Raw genomic sequence first — 22,464 nt, forward strand, 5'->3', positions numbered from 1 at the left:
TTAGTCACGGTCTAGCCGAACACCTCACACGGCTGCTCTTAACCAATCCGCTCCCCCGGGTATTTGCAGGAAATGCGCCCTGGTCACAGGCATGACGGCTCTGTGGCCCCGCCCTGTCAGTGGCACGTGGCACTAAAACATCACCCCTTCCAAGATAACAAAGGTCCAAACAAAACCAAGATTCTTCCACCCCACTTGGGTTCCTCTCCAGCCCAAGCACCAGGCTCAGCTCCCAGCCCCTTCTGGACAACCCAGTTCCCAGGCTGCTCCCCTGGAGCCCCCTGCTTCAGTTCAGAGCTTTACACAGCAGCCCAGCCGCTCTCTGGTGCTTCTCTGCCTCACTCTTTATGAGCCCCAGATATTTATCACCTGACCCAATTAGTCCTGCCCCTCTGGCTGGGAGGAAACTAATTAATATCACTGGGGGGGGGGGAGTCCCCATTTCCCCTTAAAGGGGCCAGTCACCTGGGGACAGGGCCTGTCTTACCTTCAAAGGTCCTGGCTGAAAGTCCCTGACCCATGGCCCACTGGCCCTGACCTTCAGCCTGTGTGGGGCAGGAAATCAATGCTCCCCTGGGTTATTGACTAGTGTCCAGATCAGTGGGGCAGGGGAAACAGGAGACAGGTGAAGCCATTTTCAGCGTGTGATGTAACGGGACACTTCATGAATGCAGAGCCAAAGAGCCGTGTACCCTGCTTCTCCGAGGTGCTCATTCCTGGGGCCGTGGGACTGCGTGAGTGGAAGGGGACAGTGGCCCTTCACCTCTGAGTTAAAGGTCTTTTCCCTGCCTGTAGGACGATTATCCGGTATACTATAGAGTGCGCTGGAGTTTGAGGTACCTGCCCAGTTTAGTACCAATCCTCTCGTTTTTTTATCATTTTCTCACTGTTTCTGGAATTTGCCAATAAAATCCGTTTACACTGAAGGTGCCTGAATCGGGCCGTGCCACCGGTGAGCTGGGGAAGATGCTCAGGGAAGGCACAATGTGACGTGAGTAACGGACCAAGTGGGTTGGGCTCCCGCCTCTCAAACAGTGCTCCCAGGAGCACTGCTACTGGGCAGGGAGGGCACGGGGAAAACCCCTGGACTAAGGCCAGGTTAGCAGATGATCCGCCTCTGGAGAACAGAGCGGGCTGCTTAACCTCAGCCCTTCCTGTTGCCTCCTGTGTTTCTAAGTTAATATCTCACCGTGTCTTCAACAAAATGTGAGTCTGGGAGAGCGCGTGGGTGAGGCTAATTGATCCTGAAAACGACTCCCTGTCACTGCATGAGTCACACACATAACGGATGTGCACATCAGTGCCCAGAATAACGTGCTCGCTTCCCTGCCTTTGTTTCTCGAAGGATATGTCAGGGTTCAGTTAGACACACAGAGTTACTGAGTGTTATGGATGGAGGGCTCATTTCCTTCACCAGGGCTTCTTCTAGGAGTTAAAGCAAGGGCCAGGCCTCCTGGAGCCTATTCCCATGTCCACCACTTTGCTCCCTGCGTGACCTCTCTAGGCCTCTGTTCCCCTATCTGTGAAATGGATAGAATAGTCCGTATCTGGGTCTTAGGAGGGTTGCGGGGTGGAGAATCAGTGAATGTTTGTCAAGTGCAAATTCTTGGTGTGAAAGTGCGAAGTATTATCTTTACACAGAGCCTAAGCCTTGCCTCGGTCGTGAGTCACACTCCAATCAGAGGGTCAAAATAACCCACGTCTGCTCTGATCCTCTTACAGTGCTATTACAGCCCCACCCAGTCAGGGATCAGGACCCCATGGAGTTTATAGTCCATAGGCTGTGGCTCTTAAGGGTCATTCTTTAAGGGCTTGGAGAAAGGAGATTATTGGGGAACTGGATCCTGCTGGCATGGATATTGCTGTGGCTGGGGAGGAGCAGAGCTGTTTATGTTGCACTAAGGTGAAAAAGAAATGAACCCAAAACCATATCTTGGGGTTCCCAGGACAGTGAGTTTGGGGCTGTCCATCCAGTCCCACAAAACCCTGTACTGTAGAGCACAAATGGCTACTGCCCCTCAGGTGAGCCCCACTCGAGACGAACAGCAGGGAGTAGACCAGGATGGGAGGCATGTGGGGAGCAGGGAGTGCTCATATAGGCAGCTTCATCTCAGTGGGGGGAGCTCCCACCCACGCTGATCACAGTGATGGCTCAGATGGTTCATCGAACCAGGCAGGGAAGTAGCAGCCAGGAGCAGCCAGTGCCTGACAAGCCTGTTTCCCCGAGCGCCCTGGATACTCTCACACCTCCCGCAGCCGTGGCACGGAGCCTGCTCTCCGCTGGCGTGCACCATGCCCGGTGCTCACTCCTGGGCAGCCCCGTCCACGCCCATCGATGAGACCGAACCCAGCAGGTCAGATACCGATGGCCGAGCTTAACCTGTGACGCTGGGCGAGGTGGTGATGCTGCAGGGAGATGACACCCCGGCTGTGTGGAGTGGGGGGCTCTCTGGGGCCCAGTGAGCGGGTTGGTGGGCTTGAGTCTAGGCCTCTCCTTGCGGAGATCATGGCTCAAATCCTGCTGGGCACAAGTGATAATGGGTTGGTGGGGTCATCCTGGAGCCCAGCTGTGCTCATCAGAAACCCAATTGCTCTCTGTTCGGCAGGGTTGGTCGTAAGTGGGAGGATGCAAATCAGGACTGAGGGGGCATCAACAGGGTTGGCTGAGAAGGACGTGGGTTAGAGTTGACCTTACCCAGGCAGGCCTGGCTGGCTGTCATTATCAGGAGGGTCCATACTGCGCAAGACCAAGCAGCAGGGGTGGTCCAGGGCCCGGCAGTGCATGGAGCATACAGGGACCAGCGTGAAAGAGGTTTGCAAGGGGGCAGCTGGTGGTTCAGGTGAGTCTGGGTTTCCAGATGATGGGAAGCCCAGTTACTGGCGATTCTCCTCCCCACGGAGCCCAGTTGGCACATCCATTTCACTGCCCTAGTTAGGCTCTGGACCAAGGCTGTGGAGACAGCAGGGGCCAGGACCGTTAATGATGGGCCTTCTCTGGGGGGGCACCAGCAGCGAGCGCTGTCCCCTGGCCCCATTTCCCTGCGTTTCTAGGACGTGAGCCATGGGACTGCGCCGTGTGTTGCTGGTGCTGCACGTGCGCCCAACGACAGGCCCAAGGTAACCCGCCAGCCGCTCTTAATTGGATTTGCTGACACTAATTGCTATCATTTTGGCCTCAATTAAGCCATTTGTTTCCCATTTAGCTTCCTCTCCAAGGCACTAACGAGGAGCCATTAGTGGGCTTGCGGGCCCCTGACAGCACAGTCTCCTCACAGCGTCCTGTTGGGGGACCTGACCGCCCCACAAGAGAACACAGCCTCCCCATCTCTTCCCCTTCCCAGACTCCCCTAATTCCTCTTCATCCTCCCCTACCCCACTGACCTCCCTAGTGTTCACCTCTCGGGGGGGCGGGGGGCACGCCTCATAACCTGCAAGGGGAGGAGAGCCCTCTGTCTGCACTGCCCTCCTCCCAGACAAACGGCCCTGGGGGGTTGGTGGGGAGGGGGGCCATCTCTCAAGCAGAGGGCTATGGAGGTGACGGGAAGGCAGCACCTCCTGAGCAGAGGGCCTGGCAGACCCCCCTCCCCGCTCCACTGCTTGACGAGGGGGCTTGACAAGGTCAGATGCCCCCCAGAAGTGCCCTTGGAGCGGCTCCACCCCAGAGTGGGCTCACCAGGAATCCCATGCTTCACCAGCCCATAGCGGTGGGCTCTGTGCCCCCCACTCTGCCCACAGGTAGGCTGGGCTGGCTGTGGGGCTGCAGCCTGGGTGGTTTCCAGCTCTAGGAACAGGGGAGCGTGTCTGGCCTGATGTCGAGCCTTCGGGAGCCCGGCAGGCTTGGACAAAGACGTTAAGTTTTCAAGCCCCAAATGTTTTTGGAGGAGATGGTTCCCCCCTTAAATTCCACAAGGTACTAGGAGTCTGAACCCCTAGACTCAGGCATGGGAAACCAGGTTGTAAACACAGGGAGAAGAGCTTTCCAGGGCATGGGGGTGCACAGGGACCAGCGCTCTGAGGGGCAGGGAAACGAAATGGGTTTGAGATCTGGGCAGAGGTTCAGGCCGGCGTTTATGCGGCTGGACGGCTCCCATAACAAAATGTGCTGAGCAGCAAAGAAGCAACTCAGCTATTCTCTGTGGTGGTTAGAAGGCCCAGAGATCTCAGATGCGTATATGTGACCTGCCCCAGAGACTGGGCTTTGAGTCCCACAGCAGGCAGGCTCTGTGCCTGGCCAGCGGAGGGGAAGCACTCCAGTCTGGAGGGAGATGGAGTGAGGGACTCCAGTGTTTTGCCCGTTCTGCTCTGCATAAGCCAAGCCACCCCACCCCTGCAATGCCTGGCTTCAGTGCCTGGGTATAGCCAGCTGCCTCCGGTCCATTCCTGCAGTAACGCTGATCCCTGCTGGCTCCCAGGAGGACAGCAAAGCCACAGAGCAAACACCCTTGGTCTGCCCCCCTGCATGTCCATGTGCAGCTGCAGGGGGCTGGAAGGAGCGGAAAGGGCCTAGGGAGGCTGGGACAGTGGAGACCGAGTGCGTCTCTGGCAGCGTCTGTGCAGTGTTTGTCTGCTTGCTGGGCTGCATGTATCCATGACAGCAGGCTGGGGTGCAGGGGTCGGTCCGGCTCTTCAGGGAGGCCGGGGGAAGCCTTTGCGATACCATGGGAGAGCCAGGCCCTATATGTGACCCCAGCTCTCCCCTGCAGCTCTGAGATGCTCCTTTCCCATTGGTCCGTGGGCTCGTTGACACAGCCCTTCAGGGCTTACCCTGGCCTGGACCTGCTGAAATCATAGAATATCAGGGTTGGAAGGGACCTCAGGAGGTCCCTAGGGGCTGTATTTCCACCTGGAGAGAGCCTGCTGGGGGGGAAGGGTTCTGCCCTGACTTCTAGCCTCCACCCCTGGGGTTCTGGGAAGTGCAGGGAAGCCTTGTGTAAGCTGAGCCTAAAGCTTGCGTGACCTCCCCTCGCCCCCTCTGGTGTCACATCCAGCTCCTGTCTCACTGCTGGGTTCACCTGGCCCCGCTGAGCCCGCTGCAGTCCATCCCTGCACCATGGCGCTACGACATGGCCAACCATAGAATCTCAGGGTTGGAAGGAACCTCAGGAGGTGTCTAGTCCAACCCCCTGCTGCAAGCAGGACCAATTCCCAACTAAATCATCCCAGCCAGGGCTTTTTCAAGCCTGACCTTAAAATCCTCTAAGGATGGAGATTCCACCCCTCCCTAGGTAACCCATTCCACTGCTTCACCACCTTCCTCATGAAAAAGTTTTTCCTAATATCCAACCTAGACCTCCCCCACTGCAACTTGAGACCATTGCTCCTTGTTCTGTCATCTGCCACCACTGAGAACAGCCGAGCTCCATCCTCTTTGGACCTCCCCCGCCCCTTCAGGTAGTTGAAGGCTGCAATCAAATCCCCCCCTCACTCTTCTCTTCTGCAGACTAAATAACCCCAGTTACCAGGCCAGTCCCAAAACAGGACACCAAAATGACAGCTTGACCCAAGCCTGCAGCGCCTCTACCAGGCCTGTCGGACTCATTACCTCCACAGGGGGTCACCCTGAGGTATGGGGGAGTTTCAAGGGAAGAGCTCTGGGAGACTCAGGTTCAAGTCCATGTTCTACCACGGATTCCCTAGGTAAGTTACTTGGTCTTGGTGCCTCTGTACCCTGGGGATAACAGCACTGTCCTGGCACACCGGGAGGATTACACCCAAACATGTGAGGAGCTCTGAGACTTCAGCAAGGGGGGGCCGGTAAGGCCTTGCCTACCCTACAGGGGCTAAGGCACCATAGACTCTGCCTACAGGGCTGTCCAGTGTTGTAGGAACACCACCTCCCTGAGCGACGGCCCATCGCCCTAGCTGCATCTGCACCGGGGGTTAGGTTGGCATAGTGCAGTGAATTTCCCTCTCCTGAGGGCCGGAACTACGGCGGCCTAAATTTTACATGGTGTCCAGGGCTACAGCAGCTGGAAGCAGTGCCTCTGCCACTTGATTTAATAGAAGGGTTGAGTATTAAACAAATGCCAGGTAATTATGAAATCTCTGTGAGCCGGGCTACTCAACCCTCCCACCAACAGCCTTTTAAGGATGAGTTTGTATCACTGATGTCTGGGCTTTATCTTATTACACTGTCCAGTGTGCATGGAGGGTAGCTAATTCACAGCCTGGCTGGCCACCTGGCCGCAGGGAGCAACGTGAGGCTGCCTCCTGCCTCAGCAGAGCCAGCTGATAGCCACAGTAGCGGTGCACACGAGCGTGCCCAGGTGCCTATGGGAGGGAGGGATTGGGGGGCTTGGGACTGGCAACAGGATAAAAGGCCTTTTGCTGCCACCCCCAGCTCTAAATCTAGGGCAGGGCTGTAGTGACAGGCAGCTGAGGAGAAGCCAGGGTGATGCAAGGCAGGGGCTGCCAGATGCTATGTCCCAGACCTGCTGCTACCAGGAGAGGAAAGGACTGAGTGGGCCTGACCGACCCTCTCCCTTCACCTCCAGCGTAACACCCCTTAGCTCGTACAGGGTATGGCTACACTACAGGCGGAAGGTGTGAACTCCAGCTCAAGGAGCCATACCTGCGATCAAGCCAGTGTGCAAGAATTAGTGTGTAGCCACAGGGCCATGGGGGCTAGCTACTCCAACTATGTAGCTGTCAGAGACTGAGGCACCAACAAGGGGTGGCTAGCTTCACACACCATTCTCGCTTCTGCGGCTTCGTTCTTTTAGCGCGCAAGCTCGATCAGCGCCAGCGTGGGTATGGCTCTGCGAGCTGGACTGTACGCTTCCAACTGTAACGCGCCCACAGAGAGGGTGCTTCTCTAAGGGTAGGGGGAGGGTTATACAGGAAGGTCAGCACCTTGCAGGTGGGAAACTGAGGCTCAGACAGCACAAGTGACTTGCCCAAGGTCACGCAATGATGCAGTAGCAGAGCTGAACCCAGAGTGCCTGCCTACTATCCCAGTGCCCTGGCACTACACCATGAGGCCCATTCTTCCCTCTTTCTCCAGGCCACGCCCAAGCACATTGGCAGGAGCCCTTGACTGAGATCACTGACTCTTTCCACTTAGGGTCCATCTATGCTGGAACGACGGGTGTAGTTTCCAGCTCAGGAGACATTCCTGTGCTAGTCTGATTGGGTAAGTGCACTAAAAATAGAAACGTAGCTGCACTGTGAGCAGAGGAAGGCGCCAGCTGCCCCCGCACGCACCCAGGCTCTCAGATAGGTGTGTACATGCTGCAGCTAACCCCTCCGCCAGCTCACATTGCTGTGGCTCCTCTTCTGTTTTTAGAGCACTAGCTTAAGCAGAGTCTAGACCTCCTGACCAGCCCATCAGAGGGGAGCAATTTTCATTTCCTACCTGCTTTGGTTGAGTTCAAGGATGATTACTTCAAGGTGAAATGGCTTCCCATCCAATTATCGCTCCCCCAAACCCCTTCCTTTCCTGCCTCTGCACAACGATCTCAGAGTTGGTCTATCTCCATTTACCAGGTTTTGCTAAAACTCAGGGAGCCTTTGGCCCACTTCCCACTAGCAGACGTGCTCACAGAGTGAATTTGCAGGTGATCCTTAAGATCCCAAATGCAGTGGGTCTCCTCTCCTCTCCCATCCCCCCCAGTTAAATTTTAAAGCATAAATAATGATCAGGCAGCCTGGAGCATAATGACTGACAATGTTTCATCTTTGCTAACATTAGATTTTGAGCTAAAGCCCAGGAACAAGCATGAAAACTATGCACAGAGTTAAAAAAGCTCTTGCATCGCCATGTAGCGCTAATGCAGATTTTATTAAGCCCTGTGTTAGAAAAACTGGCTGCAGCGAACAGGAGAGCCATCAAATGCAAAACAAAGCACCTGAATTAATGCAGAGCAAAATATAATATCGATGAGCTGCAACATCAGATCCTTCATCCACAAAAAAAATAATTATTCAGGGGTAATCAAATCATTGCTATTGTGCACACAGATAATCCTGTCTAAAAGGCATATTTACATTTAAAGAGATGCTGCCCAGGGGAGGAATGTTTAACAAATTCATAAGTACATAGATTTCATGGCTATTGATTGTTGTAAATTCTGTGCACCCACAGCATGCAAAATCCTAAATGGGGATAGGTCTCAACTGCCTTTAAGCCAAACACAACCAGGGGTGGCTCCAGGCTCCAGTATGCCAAGCGTGTGCTTGGGGCAGCAAGCCGTGGGGGGTGCTATGCCGGTTGCCGCAAGGGCGGCAGGCAGGCTGTCTTCGGTGGCATGCCTGCGGAGGGTCTGCTGGTCCCACGGCTTCGGCAGACCTCCCACAGGCTGCCACCGAATTCGCAGGACCAGGAACCTCCCTCAGGCAAGCTGTGCTTGGGGCAGCAAAATGCCTAGAGCCGCCCCTGCACACAACCCATACATCCCCTACTAAAAGGAGAAAGAGGTTTTCAGTGCAACGGGTTTATATATGTAACAGGCTGCATCCCCTAGGTGGCATGATAGCTCTTTGACACGTTAGCACTGGTGACCTTTCATCCTCACGGGGCAGTGCTGCAAAAATTTTTTACTCATCAGTTTAACAACACACACTACTGCTCTCTTCAAAAGCAGGCCAATATTTTGCAACTAGCCCCTGCTCTTTATAATGGGACAGGCTTGAATACCTGCATCTAAACACCTCTGGCCTTTGGAGTCCTGGAACCCAGCTCCAGGCATTGCAGTTTAATCCAAGCTCTTGTCTCGACTGCTAGGACTGCCTAGGGACATGTCGTAAGAGAGTATCCCAGCTGGCCTGCCTTTAATTTGATATTTAAAAGAGCCCAGAAACTTCTGATAGGGGATGGATGGATGGAAGTCACAACAACAGCTACACCCCAGGGCCCTGTAAGTCACCCGGGGGGTGAGGGGGGGTGAGTTACTCCCCCTTGCATGCAGCTACTGCTGTGCATTGCATATCAGGCCTGCACTTTGGTTCTGATTCCAGGCTGTCTCTCTAAAGCATTCAAGATCATCTTTCCTAGTTGCTGAGTGCAAGCCCAATTATCTAGCCTTCTTTCTGCATGGCTGAAGTTAATGCCAGAGAGACCTACCACCGCTGCTGCCCAGGAGATTCATCATTCAAGGCTGGACCAGGAAAGCATGCTGTCCAAGTAGAACGCTGTCCCAGCATGAGGAATGGGGCAGGTATTCACTAATCACCCCTCCAGCAATTAGTACTTTTTAGAAAGTTTTTTTTTTGTAAAAATCAAGGAAAGTTATTCTCAGAACAGGTTTCTAGCTGACCAGACTACTGTGGCTGTAACCTCAATCCTTTCCAGGATCAGTTTAGCCTCACAGTAAGAGCTGCCATGAGCATACTGTTCCCTGATGTGATCTTTGGCAGATGAAGTAGCCTAGTGGATCAGACAGAGTGGAGAGCTTGGGCCTCTTACATTCTAATCACAGCTCCCGCACCAACCTTACAGATGTCAAACCACCTCACCTCTGTGCCTGGTACCCATCTGTAAAATGGAGACAGCAATGCTCCCTGGTTAGCCCATGTTCCCAGAGCTCTGAGTGCAAGCCCCAGGGACATGCTAAGAGCGATTCTAAGCCGGCTTCTGCAACGTTTAGCTCTGGGTTTGTGTAAAGGAGGGGCTTGATTTTGAACACTTTGCTTACCAGGAATTGTTACAGGCTAGTCATCTGAAGGTGTGGGATGTACTTTCCCTTTAACCTGGGTGCGGAGAGGGCCCAGGAGGGATTGTCTCCACCCTTTGGTTAAGGGAGGGGCTCCTGGAGGTGGCATCCACCAAAAAAGCAATTCAGGCTGAAGTTAAGACATCTCACATTAATTTTGGTAAATTAACATGGTCTATTCCTCTTAGACACCTGCATTTCCACCCCAGCTGCTCTTACTCCAAGAGTGATAGAAACCCCACCATGGTATTTGTACAGCACAAGTAGTGTGCAGAGATCACTGCCTTCTCCAGGGCAATGGCTTATGTAAGGAATAAGCTTAGTACTGGGCAGGAGAACAAAGGTCTCCAGATATCTTAAAACCCAATAGCCCAAGTCAGTTCTTTAAGATTTAGGCCTGGTCTACACATCACCAACAGAGCCATGCTGGTAAAGAGAATTGCCCCCAAACTGAAATAGCTACTACAAGGAGAAAGTCCTAGTAGGGAGAAGTATTGGCAGAAAACAAGGCTTGTAGCAGAATAGCTTCTGGCTGTTTGGGGACCCAGCGGAGGTTTTATACCAGTATCACTGCAGCCACACAAGAGGGTTTTGCCAGTGTACCTAAACCAGCCACACCCACCTACGGTTGGCAAGAGTTAAGTTGAGCACGTGTGACAGACTCTGAGCCTGCACTACTGCTGATCACAGGCCAGAGAATTTCACTAAGACAGTCCCATATCAAGCCACTTTGCTCAGTTGAACCAGAGCATCTTTTCTGGAGGTCACCTCTTAGTCTGCTCTTTGATAAACGCAATAGGTTAGGCACATTAAGTCTCCCACTGTAAGGCTGGTTTTCTAGACCATTAATTTCAGGACCCTCATCATGTTTGGAGCTCCACTGGACAGTGCCCCAGCACTGGCCTTGCCACTGCTGCTGGGACAGCTCCAATTCATCATTGTTCTGCAGCACCTTTGAAGTAACCATGCTAGTGCAGAGCAGCCCCAGGGAAGGTACAAGACCCTTTCCATCCACCAAACTGCCCCTTGTGCTGGACAGAGAGATGAACTGGGAGAGTCAGAGGACAGCGTTGCCATTCTCCTGCCAAACAGGGGACTGGGACCCATCCTGGAGGAGGTGGGGGTGGTGCAGTAGTTTAATGTGCTACCTTCTAGATATCTGCAGAGATCCCAGCTTTGTACCCCAAACTACAGCAGTGACACCCCCCCCCCCCACAGTTACTTTGTTTCCCAGTTACTGAGCTAGCCAAGCTCGGGGGCAGAGAAGATCCAAACTGCTTTTGAAGTCACGTGAAAAAAAAGGTTTATCACAGGTTCCAAAATATTAACATTGCATTTTATAAGACAGTTTAATCCACATTCACAGGGCAAAGCTGGCTAGGGGAGAACCAGGCATTTCAAAGCCACAGCAGCCACTTTGGAAAAATAGAAACTTGGTCCAGGAGTCCAGGGGCACCATTTATCCTAGGAGGCAAGGGGAAAGAACAGTTATTCCAGTTCATGCACTGGCTGATATCAGCAACAGAGACGGTGCTGTCCAGTGTGGTAAGAGCTTTACACCGTCGTGGCCTGATTTTCAGAGGATGCCGAGCACCAGCAAACCCCACCTACGTCACTGGGAGGGCTCAGCACCTCTGGAAGCTTGAGGCCAATACTTCATCCAATACCAACACTGTAGGTTGCAACTTTGGGGATAGCTAGGTCTGCCAAGAGGGAGCAATTGGGGAAGTTAAGTGACCTCACAGGAGGTCCTGATTCTCACGAATACCCTAGAGAGAAGAGCTCTAATCAGGTGAGCCAAAGTTTTAGAGCCCTGGTCAAATTCAGGCCGAGTTGCAGTCAGTTGCTGATGGGAACAAGAGGTGGGAGTGAGCCCAGGGTTGGTGTTTTGTAATCCTTTAAGCCAGGCATCTCCAAACTTTGATGCATGGATCATTCTTCAAGTGCTGCTCGGAAGCCTGCCTTCCAATTTGTGACTAGGCTGCCTCTTTCCACTGGTGAAGGAATAGCAGCTTTAGCATCTACAGCCTTTGCCTACAGGCAGAGCATCTAACATATTTATTGGAGTTAACAGAGTTTAGCAGATGGAAATGGAGGGCCTAGGACCATGTGACCAGCCAGCTGGTCCACCCACCTACCAGTGCGCTGCAGGACACTGGTGGTCAATGGATCATTCGGGAAGTAGGGCTTTAAACAGGTTGGATACAGCCATATCTAATTTACCAGTCACTAGTGCTTTCAAAAGGTGGTCAAAAAAGCAAACAAGATGTTAGGAATCATTAAAAAGGGGGTAGAGAATAAGACAGAGAATATATTGCCCTTATATAAATCCATGGTACGCCCACATGTCGAATACTGCGTACAGATGTGGTCGCTTCATCTCAAAAATGATATACTGGCATTAGAAAAGGTTCAGAGAAGGGCAACTAAAATGATTAGGGGTTTGGAGAGGGTCCCATATGAGGAGAGATTAAAGAGGCTAGGACTTTTCAGCTTGGAAAAGAGGGGACTAAGGGGGGATATGATAAGAGGTCTTAAATTATGATGTGACTGTGGAGAAAGTAGATAAGGAAAATTTATTTACTTATTCCTATACAAAACTAGGGGTCATAAATGAATTAATAGGCAGCAGGTTTAAAAAACAACAAAAGGAAGTTCTTCAACAGCGCACAGTCAACTTGTGGCACTCCTTGCCTGAAGGGAGGTTGTTTTACGGCGAAGGACTATAACGCCGTTTCAAGGGAACTGGATAAATTCATGGAGGTTCAGTCCTGGTTAATGGCTATTATTCCAGGATGGGGTAAGGAATTGTGTCCTTAGCTCTGTTTGTCAGAGAGTGGAGATTATGATGGCAGGAGAGAGATCACTTGATTCATTACCTGTCTAGGTTCACTCCCTCGAGGGCAGCCTGGCATTGGCCTACTTGTTGGTAGACAGGATACTGGGCTTAGGGATGGACTTTGGTCTGACCCAGTACGGCCCTTCTTATGTTCAAGAGAAATTAATATGCAGTGACCTGGAAAGTCAGCTCCAGCGTGTGGGAACAAGCTACATTATGTGGGCACTTGGGGAAGTGCACAGCCACTTCAGAGTACTCTTCAAAGGGGATTGAAGTGCATAGGTTTAGGGGCCTGTCATCCGAGCATCTCCTGCCACTTGGCATTCACTGGGATGGAGGCTTGAGTGTCTTAAGATTATCCCAGGGGGAAAGTCATGGAAGCAAAAAAGGTTGATGGGAATTAGGCCACAGTCAAGTGACTTATATGCCAGAACGGGCTTTGGAGCTAGGAGATCCTGCACTCTGGTCCCTGCCATGACATGGAGCGCACAGTTTGCATGGCTTCCTTTTACCTGATGCCATTGTGTCTACACCATCTACTCTAGGCCACTGGGACGGGTGCCGGATTTCTCCATTGCCCTGCACTCACCTGAGTGGATCAGATGAGATGTCGGCTCTTGACCTTCTACTGAGTGAACCACCCCATGAGCTTTGACGCATTGCCAGCGCTGGGAGTTTGAGGACTGGAACAGAGGAGGTTATCTGTGCCCTCCCCGCGCTTCCATCCACTCCTAGCTTCGCGCAGGCAGCAGGGGAAGGAGAACATCCATATCAGTGCTCACAAGGTGTAATGGAAAGCCAGCAGAGAATCCTGTAGGCACCTTTATTAGGACTACACGAGGTTTTGGAGCATGATGCTTTCATGAGTGAAATCACCCACTTGAAATCTGACGAGTGGGGTATTCACCCACGAAAGCTCATGCTCCAAAACCTCTGTTAGTCTATAAGGTGCCACAGGATTCTCTGCTGCTTTTACAGATCCAGACTAACACGGCTACCCCTCTAGTACTGGAAAACATGCTCTCAAGATGCAGTTTCAGTAGCCCGCTCACCCCTGTGTACAGAGACCCATCCCTCCTTGCCCCATGAGAAAGCACCTGTGTGCAGGGGAGAGACATCCTCACCAATCACTTCAACCCAGTCACCGCCGCTTGCTGCAGCCTGCTGCTCCTGCATGTCCCCACCACCACCGTTCGCTGCAACCTGCTGCTCCAGGGCTTCCCCACCACCGCAGCTCGCTGCAGCCTGCTGCTCCAGAGCGTCCCCACCACCGCCACTCGCTGTAGCCTGCTGCTCCAGAGCGTCCCCACCACCGCCACTCGCTGCAGCCTGCTGCTCCAGGGTATTGCTGCTTGCTGCAGCCAGCATGTTCTCACCAGACTCCTGCAGAGTCAAGGGCACACAGTCGGGCAGTTCAGAGTGGAGCAGGCACCAAGAACTAGGCAGTTACATCAACACTGAGGTTTGCACCTGGGGCTCAGGAGAGTCAGACTAAACCCACCCTAAAGCTTTGCGGTTAGGGGGGAAAATTATACCTCCCCTGCACCTGTTGCAACAGATACACCAGCAGCCAGAACAGCTCCAGAGAACTGGCTCATTTCAGCGACTACTGGCCCCATAAATCCACATCTTGCTCCATTTACTCCGGTGAACCGGTAATCAGGTTTAGGAGGATCCATGCTTTGGTCCAGTGCCATCATTACGCTCACACAGCTCAGCATAATTCAAAGCTGCAGCCTAGTTGCCTGTTAATCACACGGACACTTGCAAAGTCTCTACACAAGGGTCCTTGCTTGCCCTTTTGCGTGATCCTATGGCTGTCGAGAGGGGCTCACTTACCTGCAGACTCGGTGATTCCTTCAGCACCAGGACCCCGTCTTTCTCTTCAAACTCCAGGTCGGTCTCTGTGTCGTTCTGGGACCTGTATTCTTCGCTGTCCGTCTCCGATCGTGTTGGCTGCAAGAGGGAAGGAGGCCCGTGCTGGTGAGGACACAAGCTTTGTGCCAAACTACATCCAGGGAGATGAGCAGCAGCAAGCCCTAGAGCAGAGGACAGTGCTCCAGCAGGAGCCCACTGCTCTCCCCACAGACGCAGCAAAGGGGACAGGCTCCCTTTAAAGGGGGATGAGGACTGGGGAAGGGTGCAAAGGCAAAGGGCAGTTAGGCACTCAAGTTCCTTTGGCTTTTGGTGGGTGCTGACTAATCGCCCTTTGTGCTTCCCGAGTGTCCTTCCCCAGCCCCCTTGGTGAACCAGAGCTTGACAACACCAGGAAGGGTTTGGGGGAGGGGGGAATCTGCCACTTCAGTGATCTGTCCAGCTACAACTCAGCACATTCATCTACTGAGCAAGAGGCTTTACGAACAGCCTCCTGTCTGTCTGCCAGGCACTTCCCGGACACTCTTCCTGTTCGGAGAAGCTCATCGCCCAATAGGTCTATTGGGAGCAAGCATCCTAGTATAGGCTCACATGGGCCAGTGCCACCTGTACGCTAATCATCGTGGCCTGTAGCCAAATGCAACAGACATGTGCAGATCACACCGGTGAGGGGAAGTTAGAGCGCCTCCATGCAATGCAGAGCAGGCACTAGTCTCACCACTTCTCATTAGGACATGTGTTACCAGATGCATCTGCCAGGGGAGGAGCAGACAACCTCTGTAGACCAAAGGCCCTTTAAATACAACAAAGTTTCCTGGGAAACTAACACACCCCAAAGAGACGTTCAAAACCATTGCATAAGATTCACGTTGCAGTTTTCTGGGTAACTCTCGCTTTAAAAAGCTTTCAAAACCCCCTTATTCTGAAGTATAGTGAGATACAGTTTTTCCATTTTTGACTGATTTTAGCATGGAAAGTAGGACACCAAAGCTCATTTGCTTGGAAGGCTGAGAACTACCCATACTATCTACAAAACTGGTAACGTGCACATGGATGACGTGGGTTCGACTGCAGTCCATATGCGGCACTTGTCATGCCGGTCCTGCTGACTCATTTTCCTGCTCTGGAAGGAAAGCTGGCAATTAGTGAGCCATCATGTCTTGTTCTGGAGCAGGCAGCTGGGTCTGAAGTGCCAATCAGTAAAAAAAATGTCAAATGGCTTTTGTAAAATCCAGGCGTTTCAGTTTCAAAAACCTCTCAGTAAATACTGAAAACAAAAAGCCTTGTATCTACTGAATCCAGCTCATGCATTGTCCATGGCTCAGCAAGGGATGCAGCTGACAGACCTGCCAGGCCCCAGTGTGGTGGCTCATTGCATAAGCCACCTCCTGCTGTCTGGAGGCCCCGCATGCTTTGCATCAGTCCACTTGCCCCCAGCAGGGAGAGAGCAGAAGAGATCTCAGTGCTCGGAAAAGGATGTAGCATCCCGGGTGCAAACAGCCGTGTTACGCACTGGAGCTACGCCATGGTTCTGCGTAACCCAGCACGCAGGGACTAGCTCTGCCAAACAGCCAGTGCGTCATACCTCATAGGTAGAGTCTTCGGCCTCATCCTCCTCCGGCAGCTCTTGCTGCAAGATCTCCACCCAGGACTGCTGCTCCTCCAGAGCAACATCATCTTGTTTCCTTTTGCTCCCTTTGCCCGAGGGCTTGACTGGACTTTTTCGGATCTCTGCAAGAGCAGCACATGGAGGGAAGGGTCACCACTGCCCAAGTCTGCCCTCCCAAAGGGCAGGCATGGACCCCAGATGCTCCAGAGCAGAGATGGCCTAGCGGGTTTGCCATGTGACTAGCCAGCCAGCTGTATTCAGATAGCTTCACCCCGGTGATGGCTAGACCTCACGGTGCCGGGTCCCGGCTATGAGGCTGAGACACAGCTCAGGCCTGTCTTGGCTCAGTGTTGGACTGGCAGCTAGTCTCCCTCCTGCCCTAGCCCCTGCTTTTCGGGAAACCTTGGTTGGTACCCCTTCCCCTTAATCAGAGGCATAACCCAACTCCTTTGCTGGCTTTGGGAGACCAGTCAGAGCCAGGAGCGGTCAGTCTCCATGAGGATGGAGCCGTGCGGCAAAGCTCTTCCCAGTAGGGGAAAGGGCTGCGAGAGACGTGCTCCTGGGGAATCTGGAGCAGAGACTTGCCAAACCAGGCTTCATCTCATCCAGCATCCTATCGGGCAGCAGCCTGGACCAGCTGCTCCACGGGGAAGTGCCAGACACCCACTTCTGGGCAGTTCTAGAACCACCTGCTTGAGCATCAGACCATCCTCCTCCTAGTGAGGCAGCCAGAGATTGGATTCCCTCCCGCAGCATGACAGTTCAGAGCCGACATGATGGCTAATGAAATTCATTAGACTCTAGAGCTATTGCCACAAGACCATTGAGGCCAAGGCGCTCCACAGGCTGGTTATGCCTAATATTAAAAGGGTAGTTTTCTTTACCAGTTTTAAAGCATTGCCTCCTAACTGCATCAAAGGGTCCCTTGTTTTTGGTTATGAGGCAGGTAAATAGAAGCACAAGACTGACCTCGCTAGCACTCCTTTTTGCATCTATAGCCAGTCTTCTCCCTAAACCACACAGCCCTACATCTTTTCCCTCATGCAGAAGCCTTTCCAGGCCTCTGATCATTGGTTACTCATCTCCAAAGCCCTCTAGTTCTGCTCCGAGACAGGGGGACTGAGGACAAAGCATGCCAGGAGTACAGGCATGGATTTAGAAAAGGTTTTCAGGGTCTCTAGCTCAGGGGTTCGCAACCTGGGGTCAGGGCCCCTCAAGGGGTCACAAGCTGTCAGCCTCCACCCCAAATCCTGCTTTGCAATGGTGTTAAATATATAAAGAATTGTTTTAAGTTTATAAGGGGGGAAGGTCGCACTCAGAGATTACTATGTGAAAGGGGTCACCAGTACAAACATTTGAGAACCACTGCCCTAGCTTAGTCCCTGTGCAGAATACATTAAGTTGACTTTTTTTCCACCCCTGCCTCTGCATATTCAGCAGGGACCTGCAGCGAGCTGCCCACTGACACATCTGGCTCGCCCCTAAGTCATTACAGTTACTTAGGACCCTCTCAGATATGGAAAAAGAATAATCTGAATGATGCATCAGCTGCCATCTGTCAGTGTCAGCTCCCCCCACCCCTGTGCTATTCGTTCCCCTGGCTGAGTTAGGTTCCCTCTGTCTTCTTCAGACTAATGCAGATTTTATCCCCGTCGCTCCTTACCCTCTTTTCAAGGTCATTAGTGTATTAAAAGCTGAGCTCAAGGAAAGGGTGTTGGGGTGTTTTTGGAGCTAGAGGCCCAGGTTTCAAGCCTTAACTCCATGTACTTTTCACACACAGTGACAGGAGTCTTGCTCCCATAATTTAGGCATCTTAAGGTTGAGTCTCATCAGCTGGCAGTGGCGTTTCCCTGCAACAGGAACAGCAAAGCTAGACTAATGTCTTCTGGGTGACATTAGCTGCATGACTCACGGGCCCGATGCTCCAGTCTTGCCTAAGACATCCAGCTCTGCTCCCCTGCCGCGAGACCCTCCTGCAAGAGGAAGAGTCACCCCCAGAGTCTCCTAGCTAGTGAGCGGTGAGCTGCCGCTTCATCCAACCAGCAACAGGGCTATGGACGTAGGTCCTGGTACCAACCAGGGGAGCCCGTGAGGGTTTTAAGCAAACCGCTACCTCTCCTCTGAGCTCACAGTTCACTTAGCCGGACCGTTCCTCCAGCACAGAGGAAGCAGTGGTTATTGAGGAGAAGATGGACTGGGGCCAGGACACCGATTTAAGGAATTTGCCTCTCACATCTGCAGATGTCAGTTCAAATCCCACCTTGGAGCAGGAGGGCCAAGCGTCTGGCCTCAGTCTAGCTCCATTTGCACTGTCACCCCTATTAAGTCAGCACAGTTGTGTCATGTAGTCTACCCAGGAGCAGACGAGGAGGAAGGGGTGCTGCTGGGCACCGGGAAGGGAAGCTGGCAGAACCATGCTAAGATGATCGGCAGCTACCAGCCACAGGGGCTGGACCAGCTCAGCTAGAGTTGTACAGTTTAATCACCAACGATTCCTTCAGCTATTACAGCTGGGAGCCCCTGGCCTGCAGGACTTGCCTATGAGTTGACCCTGTGGGACTTGTGACAAGCTTGCCAAACACCACCCCTCCCACTCCAGGTAGGTCGGGGCCAAAGTTTTAAAGGGCTGCCTAGTGACTCCGTGTGTGGGTATTCAACGTAAGACCCCAAGCTCTCGGGAAGTCCAGCCCCTTTCAGGTCTCACACCAGGTACCAAAGGAGAGCGTTTTCCCTGGAGCGTGGGCCATTCCACCTGACGGTGTGCGCCCCAGGAGCAGCGACTCAGCATGCATGCACCCAGGCAGGACGCATGCACCAGGCCTGCTGTACGGCCACCTCATGCTCAGCAGATCCAGGCCGTTCACCCACCCACTGCTTCATTCTGCGTCTGAGCGGTCTTACCCTCAGGGATCCTGCTCTGACCCATGCAGTCTGCCGGCAGGTAGCCGAGGACACGCTGGAACCTGGCGGGGATGATGGCGAACAGGAGCTGCGCCAGTCTGCCAAGACGCTTCTTGGCATGCCGCACAGGCCTGTCAAGGGAAGGGGCGCGATAGTCCAGGCTGCCAATGTTCTCCACAGGGACAGACGGGCCGCCCCAGGCCGAGAGTTTGTGGAGGAGCCGGGCCTGAGAACATGAGTTAGAGACTGTCAGAAAGCGTTCAAATAGCTCGAGCTGTAAAATCCCCCCTCACTGCAGGCTGGGCCTAGCGGGTGCAGGTTCGATTCCGACCACCTCGCCCACTGCTGATCCTAGGGCTTTAACCAGCCAGGCTCACCACCATCACGTGCCAAAGAGCATCGCACAGGGGTGAACGACACTCAGCAAGCCATGGGCAGAGCTGCAATCACACACAGGAGATGCATTTCCCACTCCTGCTAAGGGATTATTGCAAGACGACACCGAAGAGCTGGTATTAGGAAGCGCTAGGTGCAGACTTCTGGAGCAGCCCAGGTCATTGCTCTGGCAGCACGGCTCGCTGAGTTTCATCCTTGCAGGGCCACTTTTGCAGGGCACCCTGCTGTGATGAAGGGCTAGTTTCTAGCAGCAGGGGAGAAAGGCAAGTGGCTTAGACTCTTCCCTTCTAGCACCTTCATTATCTCCCCTCCCACCCCTCTCTCCAGAGTCCCCTGGGCCCAGGGCTTCATTTGTAATGAGAGAGGAGCTGGGGCTCAAGCAATTTTTTACTTCCATACCTAGTGCTGCAAGCCCAGAGGTGCCAGGACCAGGAACTGCCAAGCCCTGGCACAAATAGCCCAGACAGGGCTTAACTTATAGCCCCAGCCCTCTTCCCAGAAGCCGGACAATAGGAAGGGGTCAATTACTCCCTCCTCTCAGTTCAGGCTGACACTAAATAGCGGCAGAGGGTCCCCAAATAGCTGCAGGAAGGGAAGCAGGGTGGGGAGGTATGGGGCATAGTTTCTTCCTCTCTCCGGCCACACCACCGAACCTCTTCCCCACTCCCCATTCGATCAGATGGGTGTAGGGTGGGGTTTGTAATAACATCGTCCAGGGAGCACACCCTGGGGACGGAGCACGGGCACGTCAGAGACCATGTTACTCAGAGGTGGTAGCTGCCTTTCCCCGGCCCCCTCCAAAGAGTCACCAGTGCACACGCTACTGCTGGAAGCGATAGCAGCTGAGCCTTGGCCAGCGAGTGCCCAAGTGCACGTGGCAGGGAGCCGGCTACATTACACAGGCACATTTGTTAACATACCAGATGCTCTGTCTCACAGCCAGCACATGCTATCCTGAGCAGGACCATGGCTGGGGCCTGAACTTGGCAGCTGTGCCAAGGTAAGCGCTCAGTGGGGGGGTCTGAATGGAAAACTGCCGGGGGAAAGGTGGGTGGGTGCTCCCAGCCCTGATCCACCCCATGGAGCAAGCCGATCCAGGCCACCTACCCAGCAGATGCCACGGTAACGGGTAATGGCCATACGGCAGGAGGGCTGAGAACCACCCAGCCGGGCAAGACAGTCATTAAAGCAAACCCTTAAAGTCTCAGCAGGTAGGGACTGGAGCACAGAGCAAGGGGGTGTGGGGAGAAAACAGGAGAGCACCTGTCTATTGACTGCAGCGCCAGGGGGTGGGGTGAAGAAGTGAAAAGAAACAGGAGCACTGAGGTACATGGCGGGGGAGAAGCTACAGGGCCCAAAACCAGGCAAGCCCTCAGCTCAGGTGCACAAGCGCTGCCGGCAGAGGGCAGGGAGTTACTTACCAGGGAACTGAAGAGCCCCAGCGGAGCAATGTGGTGGAAGAACCTGGCCAGGGAGGACTCAGAGTCTGTCTTGGCAGCTGGTAACTCCTGAATGCAGAAGGAGAGGGGTAGTTAGAAGAGCCAGACGCGCCCCCCCAACCCTTGCCCATTGTCTCCCAGGGAACCCAGCCCATCACCTGGGGGAGTTCTCTTTCCTCTGGGCTGGGCTGCGGGGCCATGAGCTCAGTTTGCTGCTGCATGACAAGTGACGGGCTGGAATGGACAGAAACCTGGCTTAGCCCCACCCCCTGCAGGGTAGCTACATATTGGTTCTGACCCAGCTGCTCTGCCTTGTGCTGATGAGCTGCCAGTCTCAATTAACCAGCCCAGCTCCCAGCAGGCTCTGCCTCATAGAATCTCAGGGTTGGAAGGGACCTCAGGAGGTATCTAGTCCAACCCCCTGCTCAAAGCAGGACCAACCCCCAACTAAATCATCCCAGCCAGGGCTTTGTCAAGTGTGACCTTAAAACCTCTTAAGGAAGGAGATTCCACCACCTCCCTAGGGAACCCATCCCAGGGCTTCACCACTCTCCTAGGGAAATAGTTTTTCCTAATCTCCAACCTAAACCTCCTCCCACTGCAACTTGAGACCATTATGCCTTGCAGGGCAGAGCTTCTCCAGCTGAGGGGCCTTCTCCTGGCAGGCGCTGGTTAGGAATGGGGGATGGAGAGTAGGACTGCCTGGGGATGTGCTTTGGGCTGGATTCATCGGTGCTCTGCTCTTCATATGGGCATTTCCCCTGGGTGATGCCAGCTTTGTGAGCTGCTGGCATGTCACACCAGCTTCCCATGGGGGTGAATAACCATGCAGGAGGCAGGAGGCTGGAGAATTGGGGCCAGCTTGTAAAGGTATTTAGGTGTTTAAAGATGCAAATGGCACCTAGTGGGATTGACAGGCTGGATTTTTAGGCACCTAAATACCTTTGCAAATCGGGCCTTCAGAGGGTGCTGTTGCAGTGACTGTGGAATATGAATTTGTGGGGGCCCTTTCCAGGTAGGGCCCAGAGTCCATTCTATGCCCAGCGGAGTCTGGGCATTTCTACTCCGAGGGTTTTTCTCTGTGTGATTACTGTGAATACCAAGGCCAGTACCAATCCCCCTGCCCGCGAAGGGCACTAGAATGGGGAGATCCTGCAAATCACTTGGTTTTCTGAATCCACAGGAAACAGCAGGAGAAGCTGGAGGCCCAGTGAGAGAGCCCCACCAGCTCCCTGCTAAAATGAGTGACTTCTCCCCTACATTTGAGCCAGTAAACATGAAGGGGCGGGAAGGCCGTCTGGTCCTGTGAAACCTCTGCCTGATTCAGTTAGCAGCTGGCAGCCTTCCCTGTGACAGACATTCACGTAGTCTCAGAAAATGCCTCCCAAATGCTGCCTTGTTGCTGTGTATCCCCCCGCTCCCAGGTTTGTGGCACGGGAAAGGTTTTAAACTCAGAGCTCTCGCCACCCACTGTCTCACGCTGATCTCTGACTCCTGGGACATTCACACTGCCAATGCCCCACCCTCCCAATTCACACCCACGTTCCACTCCTGGGGTCACACCGAGAACCCCCCATCTCCCACCAACATCCCACTCCTGGGCGGCGGGGTGTCACGCTGAGAATTCATCCCCCCATGGCATGCTGACCTCCTGTGCCGGGCTGCCACAGAGCCTGAGGAGCGGGTCCCATGTCTAGAAAAGGCATCACAAAACGTTTCCCATGATTAATGACGTGCAGCTGCGTGCGCCGAGCT

The 22,464-nt window shown here is 53.5% G+C and overlaps 1 protein-coding gene across 1 annotated transcript; it reads right to left on the bottom strand.

The window, feature by feature from the left end:
• Positions 1–10,967: 10,967 nt before the first annotated feature.
• On the bottom strand, positions 10,968–22,212 carry LOC116837762 (uncharacterized). Its single transcript, XM_032802459.2, has 7 exons — positions 22,189–22,212; positions 20,692–20,778; positions 18,875–19,100; positions 15,950–16,095; positions 14,329–14,445; positions 13,587–13,872; positions 10,968–11,114 (listed from the first exon to the last, which is right to left on the bottom strand). Exons 1-7 carry the CDS (start codon positions 22,210–22,212, stop codon positions 11,110–11,112), a joined length of 891 nt encoding a protein of 296 aa, XP_032658350.2. The 3' UTR covers positions 10,968–11,109.
• Positions 22,213–22,464: the final 252 nt, after the last annotated feature.

The sequence above is a fragment of the Chelonoidis abingdonii genome, chromosome 11 (genome assembly GCF_003597395.2).
Source record: "Chelonoidis abingdonii isolate Lonesome George chromosome 11, CheloAbing_2.0, whole genome shotgun sequence".
Taxonomy (NCBI): Eukaryota; Metazoa; Chordata; order Testudines; family Testudinidae; genus Chelonoidis; species Chelonoidis abingdonii.

Excerpts from the sequence above, each read along its gene's own strand:
- LOC116837762 (XM_032802459.2), bottom strand. The coding sequence starts at position 22,212 with ATGTCCCAGGAGTCAGAGATCAGC. Across the intron at positions 19,101-20,691 it reads TGGGGCTCTTCAGTTCCCTG|GCCCGGCTCCTCCACAAACT; the intron begins GTAAGTAACTCC and ends TCATGTTCTCAG. Across the intron at positions 13,873-14,328 it reads AGGAATCACCGAGTCTGCAG|GAGTCTGGTGAGAACATGCT; the intron begins GTAAGTGAGCCC and ends TTGACTCTGCAG.